The sequence below is a fragment of the Ranitomeya variabilis genome, chromosome 2, assembly GCF_051348905.1.
Source record: "Ranitomeya variabilis isolate aRanVar5 chromosome 2, aRanVar5.hap1, whole genome shotgun sequence".
Classification (NCBI taxonomy): domain Eukaryota; kingdom Metazoa; phylum Chordata; class Amphibia; order Anura; family Dendrobatidae; genus Ranitomeya; species Ranitomeya variabilis.
Window position 1 is genome coordinate 491339764 of NC_135233.1, and position 12806 is coordinate 491352569.

The 12806-nt window shown below is 44.6% G+C and overlaps 1 protein-coding gene across 1 annotated transcript in view; it reads left to right on the top strand.

The window, feature by feature from the left end:
* The first annotated feature begins 3226 nt into the window (after positions 1–3226).
* The window catches only part of PTS (6-pyruvoyltetrahydropterin synthase), a 29605-nt gene continuing 20025 nt past the window's right edge, over positions 3227–12806 (top strand). The window contains exon 1 of the mRNA XM_077287922.1: positions 3227–3383. Coding sequence (XP_077144037.1) covers positions 3295–3383 — 89 coding nt within the window. The 5' untranslated portion in view covers positions 3227–3294. The remainder of the gene's footprint in view (positions 3384–12806) is intronic.

Genomic DNA, 12806 nt, shown 5'->3' on the forward strand with positions numbered 1-12806 from the left:
CACCTTCCTGCAGGACCCGGAAGGCCCCCTCCGCGGCCATATTGGATCCGGGGCCTGCAGGGAGGAGTAGGTAGGAGACCCTTGGACCAACGCAATGACATCGCGTTGCTCCAAGGGTCTCAGGGAAGCACGCAGGGAGCCCCCTCCCTGGGCGATGCTTCCCTGTACCGCCGGAACGCTGCGATCATCCTTGATCGCAGTGTGCCGGGGGTTAATGTGCCAGGAGCGGTCACGGACCGCACATTATGCCGGATGTCAGCTGCGATAGGCAGCTGAGACCCGGCCGCGATCGGCCGCGCTCTCCCAGTGAGCGCGGCTTATCGCGCTGGACGTACTATCCCGTCACTGGGAATTAAGTATGTCATATGGGGATAGTATGTCATATGGGATTAAGGGGTTAAGCAATTGTTTTCTGCTCTGAAGCTTGTGTTTCTAATACCCCAACCTTTGCCGTACTATTACTGCGGAGATCGGATCCCCTGCTTTGATGTGGGCTCCGGCGGTGAGCCCGCATGAAAGCCGGGACATGTTAGCTATTTTGAACAGCTGACATGTGCCCGCAATAGCGGCAGGTGGAATTGCGATCCACCCGCCGCTATTAACTAGTTAAATGCCGCTTTCAAACGCTGACAGCGGCATTTAACTACCACTTCTGGCCATCGGGTCAGAAATGAGCGCATTGCTGACGCCCGTCACATGATTGGGGGTCAGCAATGCGTCGGCATAACAACCAGAGGTCTCCTTGAGACCTCTATGGTTGTTGATGCCGGATTGCTGTGAGCGCCACCCTGTGGTCGGCGCTCATAGCAATGCAGTAAATTTACTACATAGAGGCGATCTGAGCATCGCTCCTATGTAGCAGAGCCGATCAGGCTATGCCAGCTTCTAGCCTCCCATGGAGGCTATTGAAGCATGGAAAAAAGTTAAAAAAATGTTTTAAAAAATATGAAAAAAATAAAAAAATATAAAAGTTTAAATCACCCCCCTTTCGCCCCATTCAAAATAAAACAATAAAAAAAAAATCAAACCTACACATATTTGGTATCGCCGCATTCAGAATCGCCCGATCTATCAATAAAAAAAAAGATTACCCTGATCGCTAAATGGCATAGCGAGAAAAAAATTTGAAACTGCCAGAATTACGTTTTTTTGGTCGCTGCGACATTGCATTAAAATGTAATAAGGAGGGCAATCAAAAGAACGTATCTGCACCAAAATGGCATCATTATAAACGTCAGCTCTGCGCACAAAAAAAAAGCCCTCAACCGACTCCAGATCATGAAAAATGGAGACGCTACGGGTATCGGAAAATGGCGCAATTTTTTTTTTTTTTTAGCAAAGTTTGGCATTTTTTTTTCACCACTTAGATAAAACATAACCTAGACATATTTGGTGTCTATGAACTCGTAATGACCTGGAGAATCATAATGGCAGGTCAGTTTTAGCATTTAGTGAACCTAGCAAAAAAGCCAAACAAAAACAAGTGTGGGATTGCACTTTTTTGCAATTTCACCGCACTTGGAATTTTTTTCCCATTTTCTAGTACACGACATGGTAAAACCAATGGTGTCGTTCAAAAGTACAACTCGTCCCGCAAAAAATAAGCCCTCACATGGCCAAATTGACAGACAAAAAAAAAAAGTTATGGCTCTGGGAAGAAGGGGAGTGAAAAACAAAAACGCGAAACCGAAAAAGGGCAAGGTCTTGAAGGGGATAAGTGTCTGGCCAAACATAAAATGCATGAATACTCACCTAACCCCACTCCCATGTGCTGTGATAATCCACTCCTCATCTCTGCAGTCTCTGTCCCAATGCAGGCGGCACAATTAAGTGATGTCACCACATAGGCAGCAATATGTGGGCACATAGGCAGTATTATGTGGGCACTTATAGGCAGCAATATGTGGGGACTTATAGGCAGTGTTATATGGGTACTTATAGGCAGTGTTATATGGGTACTTATAGGCTGCATTATGTGGGCACTTATAGGCAGCTTTATATAGGCACTTATAGGCAGTGTTATATGGGTACTTATAGGCTGCATTATGTGGGCACTTATAGGCAGCTTTATATAGGCACTTACAGGCAGCAATATGTGGGCACTTATAGGCAGCTTTATATAGGCACTTACAGGCAGTATTATGTGGGCACCTATAGGTAGGATTATGTGGGCACTTATAGTCAGCATTATGTGGGCACTTGTAGGCAGTATTATGTGGGTACCTATAGGATCATGTGGGCACTTATAGGCACCATTATGTGAGTACCTAAAGGTAGGATTATGTGGGCACTTATTGGCAGTATTATATGGGTACCTAAAGGTAGGATTATGTGGGCACTTATAGACAGTATTATGTGGGTACCTGTAGGCAGAATTATGTGGGCACCTTTTTGCTGTGTTCTCTAGTCATTTTGACACTATTTTATAAGTCCTCTGTGCTAGTTCGGTGGTATTCTATAATCACTATATGAAGATATTATGAGGACTCTGAATAGTGGTATTATGTGAGCACTTATTGGTAGCATTCTATGAGCACTATGTGGCAGTATTGTGTGGGCACTCTACAGTAGTACACTATGAACACTGTATGGCAATATTGTAGGGTCTTTTTATAGTGGAATTACGTGGGCACATGTGGCATTCTGTGAGCAACTATTGATTAGAGGTATTCTATGAACACTTTACATCAGTGTTATATGGGCACTGTGTAGCAGTATTCTGTAGACACTTATTGTTGGCATTTTGTGTGCACTTTATGGCGGTATTATGTAGGCAGTTATTGGAGGCACTATATGAGCCCTTTATATCACTATTATATGGGCACTCTATAGTAGTATTATGTGTGCACAGTTAGTGACATTCTATAAGCACTTTATATCAGTATTATTTGGGTACCGTATAGTGGTATTATGTGGGCACGTATTGGCATTCTGTGAGCACTTTATGGCGGTATGATATGGGCAGTGTATTCCTGTAGTATGTAGATTTAAGTCTTGGTAAAGCAGTCAGCATCTTAATTCTTCAGCATGCAGGCTAAGCATCTGAGCTACAACTCCCAGCATGTTGTTAAGCCTGGAGACCCGCTCAGTGAAGCCCCCTCACCCTCCATGGCTCGGGTCCCTCTCGCCCTCCCCTGGCATGGACGGTGTTAACACTGACCTCAATGGGAAGAAGCTGCTGGGACCCAATCCGCGTTCGGCGCTGCTGCCAATCCCCTGACGTGCGCCCCGCCTGCCCCTCATATCCCGGGGACTGCGGAGGAGCAGCGCCGATCCCGGACCGTCAGCCTCAGCATGCAGAACGGAGACAGCACCGGAGAGCGGCCCCGGGTCATCCAGATCTCCCGCACCGCCTCCTTCAGCGCCTGCCACCGGCTGCACTGGTGAGTGAGCTCCGAGCTGTGCGCCCCGCAGTCCTGCCCGTGCCCTGCGCCCGCTGCCATCACCTCTGGGGCCGCCGGGGCCCCGGCACAGAGCGGAGTCGTCCTCCATACAGTGCGGCCCTGAGTGCGGATGTATATACTGCAATGTAACGGGCTGGGACCGGCCATATATATCTATCTATCTATCTAGTCATAGAATATACTGCAATGTAACGGGCCGGGACCGGTATATATCTATCTACTCATAGAATATACTGCAATGTAACGGGCCGGGACCGGTATATATCTATGTAGTCATAGAATATACTGCAATGTAACGGGCCGGGACCGGTATATATCTATCTACTCATAGAATATACTGCAATGTAACGGGCCGGGACCGGTATATATCTATGTAGTCATAGAATATACTGCAATGTAACGGGCCGGGACCGGTATATATCTATCTAGTCATAGAATATACTGCAATGTAACGGGCCGGGACCGGTATATATCTATCTACTCATAGAATATACTGCAATGTAACGGGCCGGGACCGGTATATATCTATCTACTCATAGAATATACTGCAATGTAACGGGCCGGGACCGGTATATATCTATAGTCATGTCATATAATATACTGCAATGTAATGGGCCGGGACCGGTATATATCTATAGTCATGTCATATAATATACTGCAATGTAACGGGCCGGGACCGGTATATATCTATAGTCATGTCATATAATATACTGCAATGTAACGGGCCGGGACCGGTATATATCTATCTACTCATATAATATACTGCAATGTAACGGGCCGGGACCGGTATATATCTATCTACTCATAGAATATACTGCAATGTAACGGGCCGGGACCGGTATATATCTATCTACTCATAGAATATACTGCAATGTAACGGGCCGGGACCGGCCATATATATCTATCTATCTATCTAGTCATAGAATATACTGCAATGTAACGGGCTGGGACCGGTGTATATCTATAGTCATAGAATATACTGCAATGTAACGGGCTGGGACCGGTATATATCTATAGTCATATAATATACTGCAATGTAACGGGCCGGGACCGGTATATATCTATCTACTCATATAATATACTGCAATGTAACGGGCCGGGACCGGTATATATCTATCTACTCATATAATATACTGCAATGTAACGGGCCGGGACCGGTATATATCTATAGTCATGTCATATAATATACTGCAATGTAACGGGCTGGGACCGGTATATATATATCTAGTCATATAATATACTGCAGTGTAACGGGCTGGGACCGGTATATATCTAGTCATATAATATACTGCAATGTAACGGGCCGGGACCAGTATATATCTATAGTCATAGAATATACTGCAATGTAACGGGCCGGGACCGGTATATATCTATAGTCATATAATATACTGCAATGTAACGGGCCGGGACCGGTATATATCTATCTACTCATATAATATACTGCAATGTAACGGGCCGGGACCGGTATATATCTATAGTCATGTCATATAATATACTGCAATGTAACGGGCCGGGACCGGTATATATCTATAGTCATAGAATATACTGCAATGTAACGGGCCGGGACCGGTATATATCTATCTACTCATATAATATACTGCAATGTAACGGGCCTGGACCGGCTATATATATATATATATATATATATATATATATATATATATATATATATATATATATATATATATATATCTAGTCATATAATATACTGCAATGTAACGGGCCGGGACCGGCCATATATATATATAGTCATATAATATACTGCAATGTAACGGGCCGGGACCGGTATATATCTATAGTCATGTCATATAATATACTGCAATGTAACGGGCTGGGACCGGTATATATATATCTAGTCATATAATATACTGCAGTGTAACGGGCTGGGACCGGTATATATCTAGTCATATAATATACTGCAATGTAACGGGCCGGGACCAGTATATATCTATAGTCATAGAATATACTGCAATGTAACGGGCCGGGACCGGTATATATCTATAGTCATATAATATACTGCAATGTAACGGGCCGGGACCGGTATATATCTATCTACTCATATAATATACTGCAATGTAACGGGCCGGGACCGGTATATATCTATAGTCATGTCATATAATATACTGCAATGTAACGGGCCGGGACCGGTATATATCTATAGTCATAGAATATACTGCAATGTAACGGGCCGGGACCGGTATATATCTATCTACTCATATAATATACTGCAATGTAACGGGCCTGGACCGGCTATATATATATATATATATATATATATATATATATATATATCTAGTCATATAATATACTGCAATGTAACGGGCCGGGACCGGCTATATATATATATCTAATATATAAAGCTGAATGTGTGTGTGTGTGTATGTATGTATGTATGTATGTATGTCTGGGATTGGCATCTGAACCGTAGCAGCTACAGCCACAAAATTTTGCACAGTCACACGTCTGGACCCCGAGAGCGTCATAGGCTATGTTGTGAGGTGAAATTTTAACCCCGCGCTTTCCAATTCACCAAACAATTTTGCCCCTATCTACATAATGGGGAAAAAGTGAAAGGAAAAGTGTTGGAGGCGTCGCAGCTACAGGCACAAAATTTTGCACAGTCACACGTCTGGACCCTGAGAGCGTCAAAGCTATATTGTGAGGTGAAATTTTAACCCCGCGCTTTCCAAGTCACCAAACAATTTTGCCCCTATCTACATAATGGGGAAAAAATGAAAGGAAAAGTGTTGGAGGCAAATTAACAGCTGCCAGATGTGAACAAGGGGGACTTAAAGAATGACAGCGATGGCACCAAAGAGTATATACTGTACAGTTGCTAAGGTGGGGCCCCAACATGGGATAATCACACCACCACGGGGATATGAACACACACACAAAATGCGCCACACACTACCACGTGCTCGAACACATATACCACCCTCAGTGCACATTTCACCACACATACACCAACCTCGCCACATAAAAGTAGAAACACAAAAGTCGCCGCTCAAAACTCGCCACGCGCAAAACTCTCCACATGCAAAACTCGCCACACGTGCAAAACTCGCCACACGCAAAACTTGCACACGCAGAAAAATTGCCACACGCAGAAAAATTGCCACATGCACAAAAGTTGCAACACATGCAAAAGTTGCCTCACACAAAACTTGCACATACTCAAAAGGCACCACACATAAAACTCGCCACGCGCAAAACTCGCCATGCGCAAAACTTGCTGCACACAACTTGCTACACTAACCTGTCACATGCAACTCGACACACAAAAAGTTGCTACACGCATGTCGCCACACAAAACTCATCTCACAAAAGTCCCTACATGCATGTCGCCACACGCAACTCAACACACACAACTTGACACACGAAACTCGCCCTAAAACACACACAAGTCTGGTATCCTTCAAAAATAAAAATCTGATTAATAAGCAGACAAACTACAAGAGCAACAAATGTACCATATAGGAATCCGGCAGCTGTCAGTCACATGACCAGTCTGTTATGTGTATGTGTGAGCTAATATATACTGCCAGGGGGTGGGCTTACTGTTGGCTGGGGATTTATCAGGCTGCCATTTTAGCTTACAAATACTGAGGTAAAAATACTGACCAAATAACGTGTGAACAAGGGCTAATACAGGAGGAGATGGCATACAGCTATATACTATATACAGGAGATGACACACAGGTATATACTATTTACAGGGGAGATGACACACAGGTATATACTATATACAGGAGGAGATGACACACAGATATATACTATATACAGGAGAGATGACACACAGGTATATACTATATAGAGGAGGAGATGACATACAGGTACATACTACATACAGGAGGAGATGACATACAGGTATATACTATATACAGGAGGAGATGACACACAGGTATATACTATATACAGGAGCAGATTACCTACAGGTATATAGTATATACAGGAGGAGATGACACAGGTATATGCTATGTATAGGAGGAGATGACATACAGGTATATACTATATACAGGAGATGACACACAGATATATACTATATATAGGTGAGATGACACACAGGTATATACTATATACAGGAGATTACATACAGGTATATCTAATATATAAAGCTGAATGTGTGTATGTATGTATGTGTGTATGTCCGGGATTGGCATCTGTACCGTCGCAGCTACAGCCACAAAATTTTGCACAGTCACACGTCTGGACCCCGAGAGCGTCATAGGCTATGTTGTGAGGTGAAATTTTAACCCCGCGCGTTCCAATTCACCAAACAATTTTGCTCCTATCTACATAATGGGGAAAAAGTGAAGGGAAAAGTGTTGGAGGAAAATTGACAGCTGCCAGATGTGAACAATGAGGACTTAAAGAATGAGAGCGATGGCGACAAAGAGTATATACCGTACAGTTGCTAAGGTGGGGCCCCGACATGGGATACTCACCACACACGGGGATATGAACACAAACACAAAATGCGCCACACACTACCACGTGCTTGAACACATATACCACCCTCAGCACACATTTCACCACACACACACACCAACCTCGCCACATAAAAGTCGAAACACAAAAGTCACCACTCAAAACTCGCTACATGCAAAACTCGCCATATGCAAAACTAGGCTCACGCAAAACTCGCCACACGTGCAAAACTCACCTCATGGAAAACTCACCTCATGCAAAACTTGCACACACAGAAAAATTGCCACATGTACAAAAGTTGCACCACATGCAAAAGTTGCCTCACACAAAACTTGCACATACTCAAAATGCACCACACATAAAACTCGCCACGCGCAAAACTCGCCATGCACAAATCTTGCTGCACACAACTTGCTACACTAACCTGTCACATGCAACTCAACACACAAAATGTTGCTACACGCATGTCGCCACACAAAACTCATCTCACAAAAGTCGCTACATGCATGTCGCCACACGCAACTCAACACACACAACTTGACACATAAAACTCGCCCTAAAACACACACAAGTCTGGTATTGTCCTTCAAAAATAAAAATCTGATTAATAAGCAAACTACAAGAGCAACAAATGTACCATATAGGAAATACGGCAGCTGTCAGTCACATGACCTGTCTATTATGTGTATGTGTGAGCTAATATATACTGCCAGGGGGGAGGGCTTCCTGTTGGCTGGGGATTTATCAGGCTGCCAATAGCAACCAATCACAGCTCAGCTTCTATTTTGCTACAGTTAATTAACCTGAGCTCTGATTGGTTAATATAGGCAACAAAGACATTCTCAGTATAACAAAGCTAATATATGTTGTGAAATGCTTCTATTTGCTTAGTTTTTGCCTTTTAATAATTACATTTCTATCTATTTGTTTTGTGGTTTTTGTGTGCAGAATAAATTTTTGTTAACACATTCTATTTTGCTAACAGCAGTCATTAACCCGTCATAGAATATACTGCAATGTAACGGGCTGGGACCGGTATATATCTATCTACTCATATAATATACTGCAATGTAACGGGCTGGGACCGGTATATATCTATCTAGTCATATAATATACTGCAATGTAACGGACTGGGACCGGTATATATCTAGTCATATAATATACTGCAATGTAATGGGCTGGGACCGGTATATATCTATGTAGTCATATAATGTACTACAATGTAACGGGCTGGGACCGGTATATATCTATCTAGTCATATAATATACTGCAATGTAACGGGCTGGGACCGGTATATATCTATCTAGTCATATAATATACTGCAATGTAACGGACTGGGACCGGTATATATCTAGTCATATAATATACTGCAATGTAATGGGCTGGGACCGGTATATATCTATGTAGTCATATAATGTACTACAATGTAACGGGCTGGGACACAGCCATATGAGTCGCCCGCCAGGGCCGTGGGGTACCTGGTACCGGGTCCGGTGTTCACAGGGGAAGTCACAGTGGCGACCAGGTCCGTGGCCCTGGGCGCCAATGTCAAAGGGGAAATTGAATAAAGTTTATGTTCGTGACGCCACCTGTAGTATTCGGTCAGTGTGGACTGACGCTGCTTTAAGGGGTCCTCTGGGGTGATGTTATGGCAGCTAGATGGTATAACTTCCCACTGGTGAATTATATCCCCAGGGCTCCCGGTGTGTAGATGGAAGATGATGGAAGGTGCAATAAAGAAAGAGGACACAGGTTTGCAGTCTGTTTACCTTATTTACTGAAGACTTCAGGCAACCGCAGTCCAGGGCACCAGATCACAGGGCAGGCAGGGTCCGGCCGGCTTGGAAGCGAATCCAGAGTCCCCTTTACCAGGTGGAGTTAAAAGCCTTCCTCATAGCGCGGTGGTATTGTAGTCCCTTATTGCCTATGGCTTCAGATAAGGTCCTCACAGTTCTCTCTGTCCTCCATAAAGGTGGGACATAAACCCGTATGGCAGGTGACTTGAGCCTTTTTTACAGGATCTCTATCATGACCCGGGCTCTATGTGTCACTGTGCCTCCTGGGTGTTAGGGCGGACAGGTGATATGTAATCCAGCTGTCCTGCCGGTTTCTGCTGTCAGTCTTAGAGTCCCTCACAACCTTGGTGTTCCGGCTACCGGTAATCTGCACCAGCCAGGGAGGTAGCTAATTCACTGCTCTGCTCCACTGGTGTTCCTTCTCCTGTGCTTCACTCTTCTACACACTCACTGCAAATCTGTTCGGCTTTCGGTATTATCTCTGTCCAGGAGCTGCAGCACTTTCTCGTGGCTGCACAGCTCCTCATACGTTCTTCCTGCCTCAGACTGCTCCAGTCTGCTCTCTGGCACTATCTGACTAACTTTCCCTCCAAACCACAATATATATCTATATGCAGGGGAGTCACCTAGAGAAAGGATCAAAAGCTCCCCCTGGAGTGTGAACATGTTGCATGTTTGTGTTACTTGGTGAGAGTTATCCTTCATGGCTTCCACGTGTGACATCACTCTCCCCGTGAGGAAAGCAATGCCACTGTGACGACCAGGACCCTGGGGCGTCACACTTATATCTAGAGTATTATATATAGTCATATAATATACTGCAATGTAACGGGCTGGGACCGGCCATATATATATGTAAAGTAATACACTGCTCAAAAAATTAAAGGGAACACTAAAATCCCACATCCTAAAAATTATCAACTTAAATCACAACTAATATCCCACGGAGGTCTGGAGTTGGAATGATGCTCAAAATGAAAGTGGAAAATGAAGTTACAGGCTGATCCAACTTTCGTGGAAATGCCTCAAGACAAGGAAATGATGCTCAGTAGTGTGTGTGGCCTCCGCGTGCCTGATCTCCCTACAACTCCTGGGCATGTTCCTGATGAGGCGGCAGATGGTCTCCTGAGGGATCTCCTCCCAGACCTGGACTAAAGCATCCGCCATCTCCTGGACAGTCTGTGGTGCAACGTGACGTTGGTGGATGGTGCGAGACATGATGTCCCAGATGTGTTTAATCGGATTCAGGTCTGGGGAATGGGCGGGCCAGTCCATAGCTTCAATGTCTTTATCTTGCAGGAACTGCTGACACAATCCAGCCACATGAGGTCTGGCATTGTCCTGCATTAGGAGGAACCCAGGGCCAACCGCACCAGCATATGGTCTCACAAGGGGTCTGAGGATCTCATCTCGGTACCTAATGGCAGTCAGGCTACCTCTGGCGAACACATGGAGGGCTGTGCGGCCCTTCAAAGAAATGCCACCCCACACCATTACTGACCCACTGCCAAAAAAACGGTCATGCTGAAGGATGTTGCAGGCAGCAGATCGCTCTCCATGGCGTCTCCAGACTCTGTCACATGTGCTCAGTGTGAACCTGCTTTCATCTGTGATGAGCACAGGGCGCCGGTAGTGAATTTGCCAATCCTGGTGTTCTGTGGCAAATGCCAAGCATCCTGCACAGTGTTGGGCTATGAGCACAACCCCCATCTGTGGACGTTGGGCACTGCACCATTTGTGCAGACACATGCACATTTGTGACCTGCTGGAGATCATTTTGCAGGGCTCTGGCAGTGCTCCTCCTGTTCCTCCTTGCACAAAGGCTGAGGTAGCGGTCCTGCTGCTGGGTTGTTGCCCTCCTACGGCCCCCTTCATGTCTCCTGGTGTACTGGCCTGTCTCCTGGTAGCGCCTCCAGCCTCTGGACACTACGCTGACAGACACAGCAAACCTTGCCACAGCTCGCATTGATGTGCCATCCTGGATGAGCTGCACTACCTGAGCCACTTGTGTGGGTTGTAGAGTCCATCTCATGCTACCATGAGTGTGAAAGCACAGCCAACATTCAAAAGTGACCAAAACATCAGCGAGAAAGCATTGGTACTGAGATATGGTCTGTGGTCCCAACTTGCAGAACGACTCCTTTATTGAGTGTGTCTTGATAATTGTCAATAATTTCCATCTGTTGTCTATTCCATTTGCACAACAGCATGTGAAATTGATTGTCAAACAGTGTTGCTTCCTAAGTGGACAGTTTGATTTCACAGAAGTTTGATTTACTTGGAGTTATATTCTGTTGTGTAAGTGTTCCCTACTGTATTTTTTTTTTAAGCAGTGTATATAGCCATACAATATACTGCAATGTAATGGGCTGGGACTGTCCATCTATTATATAATCGTCTAATTCTGTCTGTTTGTCTGTAACGGAAATCCCGCGTCGACAGGCGCAGTCCGGCAGCGAATTGGCGTGGGATTTGAACCATGCATCGCTGATTGGTCACGCCCGGCCGGCCGCGACTAATCAGCGTCAGGCGCAGTCTGGCCGCGAATTGGCACCAGTGTATTCATTGCATTATTCTTAAATCTTCATAAATAAATTACATACATATTCTAGAATACCCGATGCATTAGAATCGGGCCACCATCTAGTGTATATATATATAGAGAGAAAGAGTAATATATATAGTCATATAATATACTGCACTGTAACGGGCTGGGACGCGACCATATAACATGGTCATATACAGTTCATATTCCAGGCTGGTCTAAATGGTTTTGGGGCAGGAGAACTGGCACCAAAGTGGGCAAATAGCACAATTTCCCAGATTTTAATAAGTAACTGGCGTTTTTCATGCGTTAAATGACTTTTAGCCACTGATCTTACAACACTAATACACAAAAAGTAATACCGCGCATCAAATTCTCTCCAGCCTCGCTCAAATGGGTTCTGGGTATGATAACTGGCAACAAAGTGAGCAAATAGTCATTTTTTTTAGATTTGAATAAGTAATTGGTGTTTTGAAGGGGTTAAATGAGCTTGGGCCACCGATCTCACACCACCATTATATAGACAATGATGCCCCACATCAAGTGCAGGTCACTCCCTGCTGGCCCAAATAGGTTCCAGGCATCAGAATTGGCATCAAAGTTGGCAGACATTCGATTTTAACAATCTGA